Source organism: Primulina tabacum, chromosome 8, assembly GCF_025594145.1.
Source record: "Primulina tabacum isolate GXHZ01 chromosome 8, ASM2559414v2, whole genome shotgun sequence".
NCBI classification, from domain to species: Eukaryota; Viridiplantae; Streptophyta; class Magnoliopsida; order Lamiales; family Gesneriaceae; genus Primulina; species Primulina tabacum.
The window spans coordinates 41630896-41651527 of NC_134557.1; the positions used below are offsets into that span (position 1 = coordinate 41630896).

The window sequence follows — 20632 nt, forward strand, 5'->3', positions numbered from 1 at the left end:
TGATTTCTTTTGTTTGACAAACTCTTCCCCGGTTTCAGTCTTTATGGAGATTATCTCCTCAGCCGGTCGATTCTTTTGGATAAATTTTTCAACCGATATCCAGTTGAAGAGCTTAGTTTTGCCAACATCTATCATATCAACCGGTTGAACCCCGGCGTCGATCAGCATGTGGCAGATTGGAACCGCAAACCCTTATGATTGGTTTTCTTTGTTGATCATGGCCACCAATATTCTGAAAAGAACGTCAGACCAGTTAACTTGCAATTTGGATGAGATAGTGGCCATAACCAGAAATTTTTCCAAAGTGATTTTATCATAAGCACCAGCTTTTGCAAGCAATCCTTTGGCAACAATATCTGTCAGCATTCTGAATTCAATCTTTAAGGCTCGTTTTTTACAAGTTGGATGGGAGATTGGAGAGTCGGTGTCTGAGAAGGCAGTATGCCAGATACCAATATTACCATTAGGCAGTGTAGAGAAATCAGTCACTCCTTCCGTTGGTAGGCTGAACAATTCAGCAAACATCTTCTGTGTAAACAGAAGTTTTCGTTTTGGACGACACAAATGATTTCGCCATTCTTCATGTGCGCAGATTCGAAGAATTCCTTCAGTAGTGTGTCTGAGTAGTTGAAGCGGCAGCCCAGAAAATAGCGAAGCCCAGATTGTTCAATTGTGCGAAACATGGCTTTCATTGCTTTGTTGGGCATGGAAAGTATGGACGCGAAGTTAACAGCGACTGTATTCTGAGCAATTGAGGCAGCCATTTTCTTGATTTATCGCGAGTGTTCGAACTTAGTACCTGCAGGTTAGATGAATACGCGATAGATTTTACAATAGCAAGGTAAGCTCAGCACGGTTGCAAATGAAGATTATGTATTTGCGGTTCAGATTATCACTAGTCAGTCCACGTGGAGGACTATTAGTGGAGAGTGTTTTGTAAATTTTGAACAACTTGGGTGGCGATAAAGAATTTATTTGAATTTTCAAAAAGTGAAAGCTGTCACGTCAATCAGAGGCAGTAAAAAGGTTTTGCGTAAATTTTACGAGATGACGTGGAAGTCTCGTGCCCAAGTAAGATGAACCGCATGAATAATGTAGTTAGAAGGAAACGGTTGAGAAGTCTATTTAATTTATGACTTAACCATTTTTCCCTCTAAACATGTGGATTGAGGACTAATCCTGGAGAATGAACCGTCGATGGCTTAGTCAGAAAGCCTCTTTAAATTCTATTGTCTGTCAACATGAGAGAGAGACCCTTCAATCACTTTATCTATAAAAACAGGTAGATAGGTTAGTTTTACACACAACAAATATCAACATGGCGAAAGCAGGCAGTTCAAATGATCCAGATCTAGTGAAAGAGTTTATGGAGACAGTGATAGCTTCTCGCAAGGCTGCTTATGAAAATAGCGTTTTTGAGAAGACGCTAGCAGTCTGGTCAAAGATTGAAGAGCTTCGGTCCTCCATTGATGGAGGACTGGGCCTTACTGATAAGGAGATGTCACTCCTGAAGAAATATCAGCGACTCCTTTATGTCGCTGAAGCATCATACGCCTTCTCTGATGATGGCGTTTACCTCACCATGCTCTTAGAAGAGCAGAGGACTCTGAGGAAGATTGCTTCCTCAGATGACTTTTTACGTACCTCCATCGGCGCAATGGTCGATGGCGGTAGAGGATGAAATAAGGGATGTAAGATGCAAGTTGTTTAATGAAATTTTTTTATTTTATATTACCTACTGTCTCTTTTTATTTCTGTTTATTTCCTGCAAAACAAACTGAATAATCGCAAAAATTAAATATATCAAGATAAATCAATTAATCCAAGCATATTGCGGAAATAAGAGAACTTAGCCTCTGGTAATGGTTTCGTGAAAATATCGGCCGTTTGTTGATCAGTATGAACATATTCAAGCCGTATTTCTTTCTTCATGACGTGTTCTAGGATGAAGTGATGTCTGATATCAATATGTTTTGTCCGAGAGTGCATAACTGGGTTGTATGTGATTGCTATTGCGCTGGTGTTATCGCAAAAAATAGGTGATTCAGTAGCTTGGATGCCGTAATCTTTTAATTGTTGTTGTATCCAAAGCATCTGAGCACAACAACTTCCAGTCGCAAGGTATTCTGCTTCAGCGGTTGAAGTAGCAATTGATTTTTGTTTCTTACTAAGCCATGATATCAACCGTTCATCTAAAAACTGACATGAACCGCTTGTACTCTTTCTGTCAACTTTGCACCCCGCATAATCTGCATCCGAGTACCCTACAAGATTAAGACTTGAATCTTTGGGATACCAAAGGCCCACATTAGCAGTTTCTTTAAGATATTTAAGAATGCGTTTAGCGGCTATAAAATGAGATTGCATAGGTTTAGCTTGAAATCGTGCACATAAACAAACCGCAAACATAATGTCCGGTCGACTGGCAGTTAGGTATAGCAAAGAACCAATCAACCCTCTGTACATTTTTGTGTCAACAGAGATTCCCCCTTCGTCTTTATCCAGCTTAATTGTTGAACTCATTGGGGTGGAAGCTGGAGAGCAATTTTCCATGCCGAATTTCTTTAGCATATCTCGAGTGTATTTGGCTTGATTGATAAAAATTTCATTTTCGGACTGCTTGACTTGCAGTCCTAAAAAGTAATTTAATTTGCCCATCATACTCATCTCAAATTGCTCATGCATCATCTTAGAGAATCTCTCACATAGCTTAGGGTTAGTTGATCCAAAAATAATATCGTCCACATATATTTGTACAAACAATGAATGATCATTTTTTGAGAATGTAAACAATGTTTTATCAACCGTTCCAATTGAGAAACCATGTTCAAGCAGGAATTTGGTAAATGTGTCATACCATGCTCTTGGTGCCTGCTTCAGTCCATATAGAGCTTTGTCCAGTTTGTAAACATAATCAGGAAAAATGTGATTAATAAAACCAGGTGGTTGTTCTACATAAACTTCCTCATTTAATAATCCATTCAAAAATGCAGATTTAACATCCATTTGATATACTTTGAACTCCTTAAATGCTGCAAATGCTAAAAATATTCTAATGGCTTCTAACCTTGCTACAGGGGCAAAGGATTCATCAAAGTCTATACCTTCTTCTTGTCTATAGCTCTGAGCTACTAGCCTAGCCTTGTTTCTTATAATCAAACCATTTTCATCCATTTTGTTTCTGAATACCCATCTAGTCATAATCACATGAGTGTTATTAGGCCGAGGGACTAGATGCCAAACTTTACTTCTTTCAAACTGATTAAGTTCTTCGTGCATGGCCTCTATCCAATTTGAGTCAAGTAATGCATCATCAATTTTCTTAGGTTCTATCTGAGGAACAAATGCAGCATGCATAACCTCATTTATCAATTGATTTCTAGTTCTAAGAGGAGCAGTAGGGTTACCGATGACCAGCTCAAGTGGATGATCCTTTTTCCACTGGAGACATAGTACATATGGATTTAGCTCGGTAGGTTGAGTAATTTCTTCTTCTTGCTCCAGTGCTACTTCCATCTGCGTTTGTTGGATGTCCTCCGGTTCGTTCACCTGTTGGGTTTGTTCTTGAACGGTTGATTTTTCTTTTGATGTGATTTCCCCTATTTTTCTCAGATCTACCTCATCATCACTGCTTGCTTCAAGGTTAGTTGCATCAAGATTATTTATTAAATCATGTATACTGTTACTATTGTTGTCATGACATATAGATGATTCATCAAATACGATGTGTATATATTCTTCAACAGTGAGAGTTCTTTGATTATAAACTCTGTATGCTTTACTCACTGTTGAATACCTAAAAAGGTGCCATTATCAGCTTTAACATCAAAAGCGGTGAGATGTGTTTTGTCATTAATGTGAATGAAACACTTACAACCAAATATGCGAAAGTATCCAACTTCTGGCTGCTTGCCGGTCCATATTTCATATGGAGTTTTCTCATGATTCTTATTGATCGTGGACCGGTTTTAAGTATAACAGGCTGTGTTGATGGCTTCAGCCCAAAACCTTTGTGAGATACCATATTCGGCTAGCATGGTTCTAGCTGCTTCCTTCAATGTGCGGTTTCTTCTTTCAGCTACTCCGTTTTGTTGCGGTGATCTTGCTGCTGATAATTCATGTTTTATGCCATGATCTTCAAGATAGGATGACAGGAATCGGTTTAGAAATTCAGTTCCTCTGTCACTCCTGATTCTGTCAACTGCTTCACTTTTCTTGTTTTGAAGTCTTTTGAGCAGCTTGATTAGTTGATCAGCGGTTTGGTCTTTGGAGTTTAGAAATGTTACCCGTGTAAATCTGGAGAAATCATCGATTACTACGAGAGTGTATTTCTTTCCCCCTAAGCTTGTTACGGGTATTGGTCCGAACAAGTCCATATGAAGAAGTTCCAGGCATCTTGCTGATGAGTTTCTTTCTTTGCTCTTGAATGTTGACCGGACTTATTTACCTAACTGACAGGCATTGCAAATTCTATCTTTGGCAAAATCAATGTTAGGTAATCCAGATAATAATTTAAGTTTACTGATAGTGGCAATAGATTTGAAATTGAGATGATTGAGTCGTTTATGTCAAAGCCAATTTTTATTTCCATTTAAGGCGACAAAACAGGTAGATGCGCTAAGACATTCATCATTCCATTTAACTTTGTATGTATTTTGCTCTCTATGACCAGTTAACATGATATTACCTGCCGCGGTTTTGACAGTACATATGAGTTTTTGAAATTCTACGGTGTAACCACTGTCACATAGTTGACTTATGCTTATCAGGTTATAACATAGATTTTCTACAAGAAGTACATCTCTAATAATAATTTTGTCGTGGATAATCTTACCCTTACCAACAGCTTTACCTTTAGAATTGTCACCGAAAGTGATTGTTGGACCTTTGTATTTGATTACTTCTGACAGGAGATCCTTGCTTCCAGTCATGTGTCTAGAGCAGCCACTATCCAAGAACCAGATTGATTCCTCCAAGTTCTTTTTCTTTGACACCTAACATTATTAAAAAAAAGAGAAATTGGTATCCTTTCTTATTTGGGTCCTGAGCTTATTAGACTCTTAAGGATCCACACTTGAATTATCCTTAAGGATTTTTCGTGATGTGTCCTAAGGAAAGAGCTGTTGTGTGCATAATCAGGTGGTGTATGCAGTGTCTTTTTCTTTCCATTATGTTGTTTAGACCATTGCCACTCAACCGGTATCTCTTTTGAACAGGTCGGCTATTGTGGTAATGGTTCGGTCTAGTTTTTAAATGATTTCCGGTTGACCCTGACTTTCTGCTGGCCCATCCTGAACCGTTGTGAACGGTTGTATTAGGCCTGCGTCTGAGCCATGATCGGTTGGTTTTAGCATTCTCAATTTCGATGTATCCTAAACCACATCGGCTTCTGTTATTTTCAATATTTACATTCTGAGTGCCTTGATCTTCAGGTTCATCATGTTCATATACCGTACTAGATCTGACAAATTTAATTGGTTTTAAATTGCCTTTTTCTAGTAGCGGTTGAGTTTGTGCTCCTGAGGTGTTGCATTCATTAATGCTATAACCTAGCTCGGTTCTGTCTCCGGTTGGCATCTGCATTTCCTGCATTCTATTCAGAGAATCAGAGGACATGTTCCAAGTGTTGACTATATTTATCAACCGTTTGTTTTCTTTCAAAGTAGCATGGAACAATCTTCGCAGATCATCATTCTCAGCTGTTAGCAGACTTAACTTTACCTTCAAACCGTTAACCTCTTTTTGCTGCGAACAGCTAGAGAGAGTTAACTTGTTTTCCAAGTTTTGTTTTTCTGTTTTGGCTTCATTGAACTGCTGTGATAGCCTCTTAAACTCATCTACCATGTCGTGAAGTGCGGTGACAAGATCTACTCGTGTGAATTCATCAGAGTTAAAGTCAAATACCATTTCATCAGTAGATTCTTGATCTTCTTTGGCCATGAGACACTCTACTTTCTCATCTTCGCTTTCACTTGAAGATTCTTCAGAAATGAATTTTTCAGATTCTGATTCAGCCCATTTGCCTTTGTTTTCTTCTGCAACTAGGACTCGCTGACTTTTCTTTTTGATGAATCTTTTGTTGTCTTTAACTCGTCTTCTGTCACCTGATTTCTTTTCATCTTTTATTGGCCTGTTACATTCTGCAATAAAGTGTCCTTTCTTTCCACAGTTAAAACAAGCTTGACCATCATCAGTATGGTCCTTGTTGAAGTGAGGTTTATTCATCTGTGATTGATTCTTACGCATGAATTTACTTAACTTTTTAACAAATAAAGACATGACTTCATTGCTTAATTGCTCGGCCGATTTTTTACTTGAGCACTCTTCGACCGGAAGAGTTACTATGGTAGCTGGTAGTGACTTTGTTTGTTGCGATGTGGATGGATCCTCTTCAGTTCGTATTCCTAGCTCGAACTCATATGCCTTAAGGTCGGCGAAGAGATCATGAAGTTCCAGTTTGTTCAGATCTTTTGATTCTCACATTGCTATAGTCTTTACATCCCATTATCTGGGAAGAGCTCGCATAACTTTTAAAGCAATTTCTCTGTTGGAATATTCTTTCCCAAGTGAGGTGAGTTCGATGATGATACTGCTGAACCGTTCGTCAAATTCTGCAAGAGTTTCTCCTGGCTTCATCTTTGCGTTGTCAAACTTCTGGATAGCCACAGTCAACTTGTTTTCCTTAGTCTGATCATTGCCTTCGCATAGTTGAGTAAGTTTTTCCCAAATTTCCTTTGCAGTAGTACAGGTCTTGATCTTGGCGAACATATTCTTGTCCAGAGTTTTATAGATAATATCTTTCCCAACGTTATCCAAATTTGCCTTCTTTTTATCCTCAGCTGTCCATTCAGATATGTGCTTTTCAACCATCTGAGGAGCACCTTCAATTATTGTTGCAGCTGTATTCACCTTCAGAATTCTCATTGGCCCGTCAGTGATGACATACCACATATCGTCATCTTGGGCTGCTAAATGTGTCTGCATGAGAATTTTCCAATCGTCATAATCTTCTTTAGAGAACATTGGAATTTTATTGAAAGAAGTCATAAAGATGTCAGTGTTTGAGAAAACTCCGCTCTAATACCACTTGTTGGGATCGGGAAAGAGTTTAGAGGGGGGTGAATGATGATGTAACGTCCCAGATTCGACGACTGTCCTCACTGTACCAAGACTAGTCTTTCCAGCGTGCTTATATCCTCACTCACACGCACCCTGAGAAACTTCCCAGGAGGTCACCCATCCCAAAATTGCCCCAAGTCAAGCACGCTTAACTTTGGAGTTCTTATGTGATGAGCTACCGAAAAGAAGATACGCCTTCGTGATATGAGTAGTACAAATCAAATCTTTTAAGTCCTCTTCAAGTATACAGTCCATTACATTGAACAGTATCGGAATCCCTCTCATTCCGGTGTGGGATCGGTTCATTCATGTTCCCTCCACCTAGAAACCTACCAGGAGCCGCTCATTGTCCGTGCAACCTCATGGCACCGGCGGTCACCCCCCGCCCTCTTCGGCCCCGGGCCTCACATGCCCACCAGCTTTCGCTTGGTTCGTCCCCGAACCACACCGTACTAAGAGAGGTCGGCTCTGATACCAACTGTAACGTCCCAGATTCGACGACTGTCCTCACTGTACCAAAACTAGTCTTTCCAGCGTGCTTATGTCCTCACTCACACGCACCCTGAGAAACTTCTCAGGAGGTCACCCATCCCAAAATTGCCCCAAGTCAAGCACGCTTAACTTTGGAGTTCTTATGTGATGAGCTACTAAAAAGAATATGCACCTTCGTGATATGAGTAGTACCAATCAAATCTTTTAAGCACTCTTCAACTGTACAGTCCATTACATTGAACAGTCTCGAAATTCCTCTCATTCCGGTGTGGGATCGGTTCATTCATGTTCCCTCCACCTAGAAGCCTGCCAGGAGCCGCTCATTGTCCGTGCAACCTCATGGCACCGGCGATCACTCCCCGCCCTCTTCGGCCCCGGGCCTCACAAATGAACTCTTTCAAATTTTCTTATTTAAAATTAGTTTTTCAAACGTTTTTAGGCGGTTGAAAATTCTTTCTCAAACGGTTGGAAATTTGAACCACTGATGAGTGCGGAAAACGGTTCACAATTTCCAATGACGGTTCAAACACCTGCCAGGAGCCTGTCAGGAGCCGCTCATTGTCCGTGCAACCTCATGGCACCGGCGATCACCCCCCGCCCTCTTCGGCCCCGGGCCTCACAAATGAACTCTTTCAAATTTTCTTATTTAAAATTAGTTTTTCAAACGTTTTTAGGTGGTTGAAAATTCTTTCTCAAACGGTTGGAAATTTGAACCACTGATGAGTGCGGAAAACGGTTCACAATTTCCAATGACGGTTCAAACACTTTAAGCAGACTTAATAAATTGTGGTTAAAAATGTAAGAGCTTGCGATAAGTAAATAACACAAGATTTTTATGGATGTTCGGAGATTGAATACTCCTACGTCACCCCTTCTTCCTTTTCCAGGAAGGATTCCACTAAAAGACTTTGGTTTTACAACGTATTTGCAACCGCCCACTCCAATCAGGACTTATCACACTGCCTGTATTGGAACTCTTAGTGATCACTTTACACTTCTGGATATTAAGAACACTCAGTTCACCAGATAACAAGACTTGATCTAATAACCAACAGGTTACTGATGAGAATAAATGGTTTGGTGTGAGTAGCACGAAAATGATCCTAAAATGATCAAATGATTTTCTGTTGAAAGCGTGCTGATTTGAGCGAAAAAGTATGTAATCTTTTAGGAGCGCTCGGAGATCTTTTCAAGTATGCAAGCAAGCTGTTATGATTCAATTGTGAGCTGAAAAGAACTGCTTCTGCTTGGCACACTATTTCGTTAATATATACGATTTTCTTAACGGTCGGAAAGGACATAGCAACGTTAACCTGAATCTCTGAACAGATGAGTCGTTGTTGTCTTTTTGAGCATTAAATGTTCTTTAATGAATGCATTTAATCTTCCTTTTGCTCAGCACCGTTCTGAAGTGCTTTTCCTGAGGAGTTCCTTTTATAGTAACTGTTTTTAGCATCAGAACATGCAGTCTATACTTGGTCTCTCTTCTCTGGGAAAAGATCATAAATGCGGATCAATCTTGGAGCAGATGTATATACGTTGACTTCAAAGTGGAGTAATACTTCGAATGTATTAAACCGGTCAAAGAATGTCTTTGAGTAATAAATGGTCCTTTAAGTGATCCGGTTCTGTTAAGCGGTTGAGAGTCCTTTTAGCCGAGGCCGGTTAGAAAGATACATCATTATTTGAGCTGGACGGTTGAACTGATATATGTCACATATATGAACCGCAGTGTTGTCTTGTTTTTGTCATACGCCAAAATTCTTGGGAATAATATTTTCTTCAACATTTATCTGCCCATTTAATTTTATTAATTTCTTCATCAGAAAGATTCTCGATATTTTCAAACTCTTCATTAAGAGTATTTAAATTAAGATTTTTAAATTTTTCTTCTAATAATTTTTCTATATCAGAAACAGAAGACTTAAATTTAAAATCTTATATATCTGGAGGGGATTGTATAGAAGAAATAGCAATAGAAACAATATTATTTTCTTCTTTTGTTTGTATATGAACATCTGGTTTAATTTGATTAATAGCCGAAATAATTTTATCAATACGATCCTTAAGAGAAACTATTTCCTCTCATATTATCGTAAGATATAAATTTGTATAATTCTGTTTTTCAATTATCTGATTAATATGTTTAACAGTTATTTGTAACATATCATTGTCAAATAATTTTGAAAAAGCAGTAAAATTTAAAATTTTATTATTTTTTTCTATAATAAAAGATTGTTGAGGAGGATAAACAGATTTTTGAATCTGTCCAGAAGAAAGTTTATAATTTCTTTCAAGAATAGAAATATAATCTATAATAAATGTTTTAAAAAATCAAGGAACAAAATGTATTAATTTATTCTGGTTTCACAATATTTATAAAATTCCGAAACAATATATTCAAACTCTTCTTCAGAGAAAACTTTTAAAGTACCAATCTCTGAAAGATTCTCATTTGGGTAAATAAAATTCAGCATTGATATTTGCTTTAGCAAGAGATCCTTTAGTAAAATCAATTTTTGGTTTACTATCCATTAAATACTAAAATTCATTTCTGAAACTGTATCAGTTTCTTTAACTTTTTGAAAGTTACTTTTATGAACAATATTGTTTAGATTTATGATTAATTCTTCTACTGTATCTTGTACAGAAGACTCTACATCTTCTCTTATCTGTGAAGTAGAAGCTCTAGAAGTTTGTGGAATATCTACCATATAATCTAAAGGTGAAATAAAAGAATGACTAGATCTTGATCTAGCATAAATAGAAGATGGTAATAATTTTCTTTGTTCATTATTGAACTGTATTTGAACAGATCCTTCATTATTTTGTATAACCTGTTGTAAATCTCTATTTATTAAAGGATTTCTAGGAACAGCTTGTTCAATTATCCAATTTTCTGAAAATTCAATTTCTTCTCATTTTATAGATCTAAGGGTTGTAATATTTGACCTATTAAAATTAGTTTCTATAAGAATAGTTTCATTTAATTTTTTATCTATTCTTTTACACATAGAATTCAGTGTAAATAATGGTTTGTAATAAATACGATAATAGCTACATATGACTGCTGTTCCAGGAGTATGATTATAACCATGAGTTTTAACATTTAATGTTAAAGAATCTAATATATTTATATCAGACAAAGATAAATTAGGATAAACATCAAAATATATTGGACCATGTGCCAGACTAGATTGAATTATTCCCATAAGGGATTGTTTCCAATTCAAATTTCTATCATCTCTTAAATAAAGCTTTCTGATAAACTTTCTTAAGTTAAAGGTCTAAAAGCGATTTGAATTAAACCTATATGAATAAATCTATAATTTTTCCTATAAGCCAATATATCTTTATTGTTTAACAATCTAATAACCATTTCATCATTATGAAGAGGTACTGAAAATTCTGTAGTTTTAGCTACTTGTTTAAAACCAATCATTTCAATGGTTTCTAATTTATAGATCGTTTTAGATTCTATCTTAGGAATAGTCCATTTATTCAATAAATCTAAATTTTCAGGTAAATCATATTCTTCATTTAAACTGTTTTGAACAGTTTCTTTCATACTGAAATATTCATTTGAATAAAAGTGCTAAATTATTAACCAGACTATTTCCATGGCTCTGATACCATCTGAGGCTTGGAATCAATGTGAATCTGATACATAGCGTTGTTTTACCAAATTTTTCCTTAGTGGCTTTCGCACACATGGAGGTTATTGGTTTCCACCCTATATACCATTTTCAACTCATACTGAGCTAAGAAAAGGAAGAATTTAAATCCCAAAATAATAATGAATATAAGATTCTTATTTGGAACTTTTACAAAACATAAAAGGATTTATAAAAGATATACCAAAGAAATTAAACAATAGAGGATTTTACCGAGATCCCATAGAATCATAAATTCATAAAAATCACCCATAAACGCCTTAAACGCCATTTCTCGGCTAAGCAGGCTGAAGGGCTACAACATGAATTTATTTTTCCTGGTTAAACTCGAACCTTATGTATACCATTTCCTGGTTCATCTTTTTACCTTATATTCTAACCAAAGACTCTTATATTACATTAAATTTCAAAAATTTAAATAAATATTTTATTATCTCATTTTAATTCCAAGTTACAAATAAATATAGATCATGTCATAGTAAGGTAATAATTTAGCATGAATAATTTAGCTTGTCATTCAGGATAATCACTGAAATAAAAATATTTAAAACAGTAAATAAAAAACAGAAAATAAAAACAATATAAACTTACAAAGTTGTTATCAGAACGTCAAAGCTTTTATTGATATACTTCAGAATGGTTGTTTACAAGAGAGAATAGAGGGGAGCCAACTCGACCGTGTCCTTCTAAGAACACAGAGTAAACCTATAAATAGATATAAGAGCCGGACATGAAACCCCGGGTTCCATCTCAAAATATAAATAGTAAAATGCTTTATTAAAGCAAAAAATAACATTGTTACAAATTTCAAAAAGTCTATTGTGATATGCCACCCACTTTTGTCACGATATACCATGATATGATATTACACCAACTCTGAGATTCCTCTTCCAACGATCATAATTAAAGATGAATAATTTAGTCATCTTTAATATTGTCCTTTATAGAATTTTTCAAATTCTCAAAAATATCATCAATTTGAGAGAGTTGAGGAATATCATCCTCGGGATCTTGTGCATCATGCATCTTCATTAGATAGATAAATTGATTTTCACTGGATTCAGATGTCATAGATTGATCAGATTTAGAATCAGAACATTCAATATTCTTATAAAGATCCTTCTTCATTTCTTCAATATAAACCTCAATCATTTTTTCTTTTGAATAAATCTCAGAATATTTCTGAGTGAGAATCTTGAATGGACTCATAGAGGCTTTTTCCTTCTCTTGTTGATTATGCAATTCTTTCTGGTATAATGAAATTTTTTCTTCCATTTGATGAAGAGTATCATAACCATAAGGTTTTCAAGTTTCTGGATCATCTATTAATAATTTGTCCCAAAATTTAGTAGAACTAACTCGCCATATGCAAGGGATTCCTTCTTCAGTGTATCCAAATTCTGGTTGCCATTTCCAGATCCAAGAAATTCCAAATTCCATGAAAAATAGACATGGAGTTTTCTCCCATTGAGTATCTTTTTCTTCTATAAGAAGAATTAATTCACGATATTTTGTCTCTGTATATAGAGCAGAATCATTATCATCTTCTTTAATGATATTAGCATATGATGCTGAAGCTTGAGAATCTGTATTACTTCTCTGCTTTTGTTTCAAAAGTTCTTGAAACTCATTGTATAACTCATTATTTTTGCTCAGTATTACTGGCTGATGAACTGGATAAGTTCTGGGCTATTAGCCTTTGTTTTCCATGTTGTGCTATGATATTAGGGGGTTTTCCCCTACCACCTCTTCCTCTATAAGAGGAATCTCCTCTGCCTCGAGAATTCATATCCATAAATAAAGACATTAGGATAAATATTCTTGAGTTAAGAAATCTGGTAAGTGATTATCTTCACATTTCTTATAAATGATTTCAAAATCAAAAGGAGCTAAATGAGTCTGCCATCTTGCAAACATTTGCTTAGAAACATCATGTTTAAAATCTTTATGAAACATAAATTTTGCAGATTTGCAATCAGTTTTTATAATAACCTTTTGATTATATAAATCATCTTGAAATTTTAAAATACATCTTACAATAGCTAAAATTTCTTTTGCTACTGTGGAATAATTTTTCTGGGCATTATTCCATTTGCCAGAATAAAATCGAATAAGAAATTCTTGTTTTGTTTGAGGATCTTTTTGTTTTAAAATTCCTCCAAAACCTATATCTAAGACATCAGTTTCAACTATTTTATCCCATTGGGGATTAGCAAGCATAAGACAAGGAAGATTTTTAACCTTTTCCTTAATATTTTTAACAGCTATAGTATGTTTTTCAGACCAAGGTAAAGGATTTTTCTTTAATCTATCATATAAGATAGCAGAATCCTTAGTAAGTTCTTTAATATAAGGGGAAATATAATTTAAACTTCCTAAAAATCTCTGTAACTGAGTTTTATCAGTTATTATATCTGAAAATTTTGAACCAAATTCTATACTTCTTTGTATAGGAATTATTTTTCCTTTCTCAATCATATGACCAAGAAATCTAATATTGGTTCGAAATAAAATCATTTTGGATTTTGATATTGTAGAACCCGTAAGTCAGTAGACGTATAAGCCGTGCATAATTCTAGATTTTTAAATTTAATTGACTTCATTGCATGATTATTTTAAATGCATTTGTTTGAAGTTAATTATTTTATTATTTCAGTTCAGTAGTTTGATTTTTAGCATTTCAGTTATTTCAGTGAGACCGGACCGGAGTTGGAGTTTTGAGATAGAATTTAAGATTCGAGAAATATTTCCAGAAGTTAATTTAGCTAGCAACCAAGTTCATTTAAGTTAGAAAGGGAGGTTTGAGGATTTAATTTAATTATTTGAGGTGATTAAGAAATGAACTCATTTAAGTTATTTAATTAAGGGGTTAGCTCACTAAATTATTTAAAGGATTAGTAAGGCTTTCAAGGATTATTAGTTGACTAGATAATCAACATTTCCCTTTATTTTATCATGCATTTTTTGGCCACCCTTAGTTGCTAGAAGATTCATTTTCCAACTCATCAACTTTGACCAATTCTTTGCATGTAATTAGTAGGATAATTCTAGGATTTTTGGGAGCACAATTTAATTAAATAAATGGACATATCCTAGTCTAGAATCAAGAGAGAATTCGGCCACTACCTCCTAGAAGCATCCACCAACTCATTTGATATCAAACCATAATTCAAAATTCAAATTTGGGAAGACTTGGTCTTGGATCTTCCTTAAATCTTGCACCCACTTCCCTCACCCTCCTAACCATTTTTCCCCCCCTCTCCTTTTCGAAAATTCAGAGTGAATTCACACTCATTTTCAGTAGAAAAATCGTGAGGTACCTAGCCAAAAAGAAGAGAGAAAAATCGAGAGCAAGGTAAGGTAGAAAAGAGAAGCGCTCCACCTCCTCCGTGCCGCGTCGTCGTTGTTTCGTTCGTTTTCTTTCGAAACGAAACCAGGCATGTCTAGATTTCTTTCAAACCTCAATCAAGTCATATTATCATTTATTTTTCAGTACATGATCATGTTTATTCAAGTAAAAATCGAGATCCATGTCAAAACATTTTGAAACCACACATGCAGAATTTTCGAATTCCTTGGCAAGCTTCACGATTTCTTTTGGTTTGTGAGTTTCAGGTATTGGATCAACTCCAGGCTCCCAAGGCGGCTTGTATACATGTAGTAGGATGCATTATGACCATGTTGGTCCATTCAAACCAGCCCCATGCTTGCTGGAAATTCAGAATGACAGCAAGTCCCCATAGGTGCAGAAATGTTGTTCGAAAAATTCAGTTTCTTGTCATGGAGGAAGGATCTGATCTTGGCTGCCCCAAGGGCCTATAGCCATGGTTGGATCACTTCCCTAGCATGTCTAAGACGTGACTAAGTTGCCCTTTTGGTGGCTTGGTCCATGGCTCATCGGTTTTTAAATAATCAACAAGAACAGCCCCTTTCCCCATTCGGCCCCTTCCATTTTTCAGCATATGGTTTCGTTTCTTTTGTTGCTTGTTATGGATCTTGGTTGGCCTATGGCCCTTAGCCACGGTTCATATCATGCTCCTAGATGTCTAGATCGTGCCATGGTCAATCAAATGGCTATTGGAATGACACGAGACATCGATCATAGCATAAACACTACACACGCATGCAGGTTGCTCTCGGTTGGACCCTTCGGTTAAGATTTGGTGTGATGCGGATTGTGGCTGGCCTAGGGCCCTTAGCCATGGTTCAAATCATTCCTTGGGATGTTGGTAAGAGTCTCTGGTCGGTGGTTCACTCCCCTAATGGCCGATAGTCTCGAAACCAACGCAAGTCTTGTAGTTGCGCAGCTGCTGGAAATTACAGCAAGTTGCTGTGTCGGTTCAGAGGCTCGTTCGAGTTCTTGGTTGGCTTTTAGCCCATGGCCTTGGACTGGACAGTGCCTCATTGAGTTAGGAAGGTCATGTTTTTGACCGTTTGTCATTTGGATCATTTTTGAGGTCGTACGAGAATTTACGGTGCAATGTGCCAAATTGACTCTCGAAAGAGCGTTTCGTGTTTTGGCCTCCATTCCACCTAGATTTCGACCCTATCATTTTAGGAGCATTATTTTATGATTTTTCAGCATATTTTAATCATGACTATACGTCGGTTCAGTGTCGGTTCAGGTTGGCTCGGAGTCATGATTAAATGCGAAGTCATTAGGCGTCATAGTCGCATCTTTTGAACGTAAATTGCATAGTTGGTCATGTTTAAGCTATTGCATATTTTTCATGGCACAGTTAGGTTGCAGCGAGCCTGGGAACGATCCAATCCAATCCAGTTGGTAAAATTACAGGAATTTTCATTATGCCAGTTAATTATTTTACGTGCATTAAATAGAAAATGATTATTTTTGAGATTTATGCGATATGGCTTGTGGTTCATTCACTATGTGGGAGTGTTATTTTATACGGTCGCCAGTGACCGATCAGTTCAGTATGGTACCACCCGGTCGCCAGTGACCGGCCAGCTCAGTTCAGTTTCAGCCTCCCCGGTAGCCAGTTACCGATCAGTTCAGTTTAGTGCAGTGGCCACAGGCGTAAAACATAATCTCGACAGAAAATTTTATCAGTTATTTCAGTACAGGCTCCAAGGAGCAAACATTTTTACTGTGATTATCAGTTCAGTTATGCACGTATTATAATTGCTTAGTACAGATTATTTTCAGTATGCCTCAGGACAGGATATGTTAACTCATGCATATTTTAAATTCAGATTTTTACTCGTTACCTGCGATATATGCATGCTGAGTCTTTAGGCTCACTAGATTTGATTGTTGTAGGTACTGATGAGGCCAGGGCCGAGGGCGGGGACCAGTGAGCCAGCTTGGGTCGGCAGTAGTGGCACCCGAGGACCTCAGTGCAGCAGTTGTTATGTTATTCCGCAAACAATTTTTATCAGTCGTTGGATAATTTTTAAGTTGTTATTGTTGGCAAAACTTTATTTTCTTCCGCTGCTATTATTTTAAACATTGAACTTGATTCCCCAGTGATTTTATGAATGAGGCCATTTAAGTTCTTTTAAAAAGAAAATTTTTAATTTTCCGCAAATTTTCAAGAAAGGAGTTTTAGGCCCCTTTACAGATATAACAAGACCATTTTGAATAACAATTTTTTAAACATATATAAATGTTTAAAATGTGTTTCTATATCATTTGAGAAAACTAAAATGTCATCAATATAAAAAATTATAAAATTGCTATAATGATAAAAAAAAATATCATTCAAATATGGCGAGTTAGTTCTACTAAATTTTTGAAACAAAAGCTGATAAGTAATACAGATTCTCAAGCTTCAGCATCATATGCTAATATCACTAAAGAAGATGATAATGATTCTGCTCTATATACAGAGACAAAACATCGTGAATTAATTCTTCTTATAGAAGAAAAAGATATTCAATGGGAGAAAACTACATGTCTATTTTTCATGGAATTTGGAATTCCTTGGATCTGGAAATGACAACCAGAATTTGGATACACTGATGAATGAATCCCTTGCATATGGCGAGTTAGTTCTCCTAAATTTTAGGACAAATTATTAAGAGATGATCCAGAAAATGGAAAATCTTACGGTTGTGATACTCTTCATCAAATGGAAGAAAAAATTTCATTATACCAGAAAGAATTGCATAATCAACAAAAGAAGGAAAAAACCTCTATGAGTCCATTCAAGATTCTCACTCAGAAATATTCTGAGATTTATTCAAAAGAAAAAATGATTGAGGTTTATATTGAAGAAATGAAGAATGATCTTTATAAGAATATTGGATGTTCTGATTCCAAATCTGATCAATCTATGGCATCTGAATCCAGTGAAAATCAATTTATCCATCTAATGAAGATCCATGATGCACAAGATCCAGAGGATGATATTCCTCAACTCTCTCAAATTGATGATATTTTTGAGAATTTGAAAAATTCTATAAAAGACAATATTAAAGATGACTAAATTATTCATCTTTAATTATGACCGTTGGAAGAGGAATCTCAGAGTTGGTGTAATATCACATCATGGTATATCGTGACAAAAGTGGGTGGCATATCACTATAGACTTTTTGAAATTTGTAACATTGTTACTTTTTGCTTTAATAAAGCATTTTACTATTTATATTTTGAGATGGAATCCGGAGTTTCATGTTCGGCTCTTCTATCTTTTTATAAGTTAATTCTGTGTTCTTAGAAGGACATGGTCGAGTTTGCTCCCCTCTATTCTCTCTTGTAAACAACCCTTCTGAAGTATATCAATAAAAGTTTTGAAGTTCTGATAACAACTTTGTACGTTTATATTGTTTTTATTTTCTGTTTTTTATTTACTGTTTTAAATATTTTTATTTCAGTGATTAGCCTGAATGACAGGCTAAATTATTCGTGCTAAATTATTACCTTACTATGACATGATCTATATTTATTTGTAACTTGGAATTAAAATGAGATAATAAAATATTTATTTAAATTTTTGGAATTTAATGTAATATAAGAGTCTTTGGTTAGAACATAAGGTAAAAAGATGAACCAGGAAATGGTAAACACAAGGTTCGAGTTTAACCAGGAAAAATAAATTCATGTTGTAGCCCTTAAGCCTGCTTAGCCGAGAAATGGCTTTTAAGGCGTTTTTGGGTGATTTTTATGAATTTATGATTCTATGGGATCTCGTTAAAATCCTCTATTGTTTAATTTCTTTTGTATATCTTTTATAAATTCTTTTATGTTTTGTAAAAGTTCCAAAAAAGAACCTTATATTCATTATTATTCTGGGATTTAAATTCTTCATTTTCTTATCTCAATATGAGTTGAAAATGATATATAGGCTGGAAACCAATAACTTCCATGTGTGCGAAAGCCACTAAGAAAAAATTTGGTAAAACAACGCCACGTATCAAATTCACTTTGATTTCAAGCCTCAGATGGTATCAGAGCCATGGAAATAGTCTGGTTAATAATTTAGCACTTTTATTCAAATGAATATTTTCAGTATGAAAGAAACTGTTCAAAACAGTTTAAATGAAGAATATGATTTACCTGAAAATTTGGATTTATTGAATAAATGACTATTCCTAAGATAGAATCTAAAATGATCTATAAATTAGGAACCTTTGAAAGGATTGGTTTTAAACAAGTAGTTAAAACTACAGAATCATCAGTACATCTTCATAATGATGAAATTGTTATTAGATTGTTAAACAATAAAGATATATTGGCTTATAGGAAAAATTATAGATTTATTCATATATGTTTAATTCAAATTGCGTTTAGACCTTTAACTTTAGAAGGTTTACCAGAAAGCTTTATAGCAGCTTTAAGAGATGGTAGAAATTTGAATTGGAAACAATCCCTTATGGAAATAATTCAATCTAGTCTGGCACATGGTCCAGTATATTTTGATTTTTATCCTAATTTATCTTTATCTTTATCTGATATAAATATATTAGATTCTTTAACATTAAATGTTAAAACTCAAGGTTATAATTATACTCCTGGGACAGAAGTCATATGTATCTGTTATCGTATTTATTACAAACCATTATTTACATTGAATCCTATGAGTAAAAAAATAGATAAAAAATTAAATGAAATTATTCTTATAGAAACTAATTTTAATAGATCTAATATTACAACCCGTAGATCTATAAAATGGGAAGAAATTGAATTTCCAGAAAACTGGATAATTGAACAAACTGTTCCTAGAAATTCTATAATAAATAGATATTTACAACAAGTTATACAAAATAATGAATGATATGTTCAAATACAGTTCAATAATGAACAAAGAAGATTATTAGCATCTTCTATTTATGCTAGATCAAGATCTAGTCATTCTTTTATTTCACCTTTAGATTATATGGTAGATATACCACAAACTCCTAGAGCTTCTACTTCTCAGATAAGAGAAGATGTAGAGTCTTCTGTACAAGATACAGTAGAAGAATTAATCATAAATCAAAACAATATTATTCATAAAAGTAACTTTCAAAAAGTTAAAGAAAATGATACAGTTTCAGAATTGAATTTTAGTATTTAATGGATAGTAAACCAAAAATTGATTTTACTAAAGGATCTTTTGCTAGAGCAAAGATCAAGGCTGAATTTTATTTACCCAAATAGGAATCTTTCAGAGATTGGTACTTTAAAAGTTTCTCTGAAGAAGAGTTTGAATATATTGTTTCGAAATTTTATAAATATTGTGAAAACCAGAATAAATTAATACATTTTGTTCCTTGGTTTTTTAATACATTTATTATAGATTATATTTCTATTCTTGAAAGAAATTATAAACTTTCTTCTGGACAGATTCAAAAATCTGTTTATCCTCCTCAACAATCTTTTATTATAGAAAAAAATAATAAAATTTTAAATTTTACTGCTTTTTCAAAATTATTTGACAATGATATGTTACAAATAACTGTTAAACATATTAATCAGATAATTGAAAAATAGAATTATACAAATTTATATCTTACGATAATAGGAGATGAAATAGTTTCTCTTAAGGATCGTATTGATAAAATTATTTCAACTATTAATCAAATTAAACCAGATGTTCATATACAAACAAAAGAAGAAAATAATATTGTTTCTATTGCTATTTCTTCTATACAATCCCCTCCAGATATAAAAGATTTTAAATTTAAGTCTTCTGTTTCTGATATAGAAAAATTATTAGAAGAAAAATTTAAAAATCTTAATTTAAATACTCTTAATGAAGAGTTTGAAAATATTGAGAATCATTCTGATGAAGAAATTAATAAAATTAAATGGGATGGATGTTCTTATTGAAGAACAAGAATATATTTTTGCTGATAGTTATAATGGGAAAAATATTTATGAATGGAATATTGATGGTTTAGT

At 34.7% G+C, this 20632-nt stretch overlaps 2 protein-coding genes across 2 annotated transcripts; both read right to left on the reverse strand.

Annotated features, from left to right (window-relative positions):
• Nucleotides 1-1803: 1803 nt before the first annotated feature.
• On the reverse strand, nt 1804-6225 carry LOC142554801 (uncharacterized). The gene is made up of 8 exons (XM_075665479.1): nt 6024-6225; nt 5722-5867; nt 4835-4994; nt 4009-4135; nt 3105-3796; nt 2806-2951; nt 2186-2616; nt 1804-2017 (listed from the first exon to the last, which is right to left on the reverse strand). Exons 1-8 carry the CDS (start codon nt 6223-6225, stop codon nt 1804-1806), a joined length of 2118 nt encoding a protein of 705 aa, XP_075521594.1.
• A 279-nt stretch (nt 6226-6504) lies between these two features.
• LOC142554802 (uncharacterized) lies at nt 6505-7023 on the reverse strand. The gene has a single exon (XM_075665481.1). The coding sequence runs from the start codon at nt 7021-7023 to the stop codon at nt 6505-6507; it is 519 nt and encodes a 172-aa protein (XP_075521596.1).
• Between the last annotated feature and the right edge of the window lie 13609 nt (nt 7024-20632).

Excerpts from the sequence above, each read along its gene's own strand:
- LOC142554801 (XM_075665479.1), bottom strand. The coding sequence starts at position 6,225 with ATGAATAAACCTCACTTCAACAAGGACCATACTGATGATGGTCAAGCT. Across the intron at positions 4,995-5,721 it reads AAGAGGTTAACGGTTTGAAG|GTGTCAAAGAAAAAGAACTT; the intron begins GTAAAGTTAAGT and ends TAATAATGTTAG. Across the intron at positions 2,952-3,104 it reads GAGCTATAGACAAGAAGAAG|AACAACCACCTGGTTTTATT; the intron begins GTATAGACTTTG and ends AAGTTTATGTAG.
- LOC142554802 (XM_075665481.1), bottom strand. The coding sequence starts at position 7,023 with ATGTTCTCTAAAGAAGATTATGACGATTGGAAAATTCTCATGCAGACA.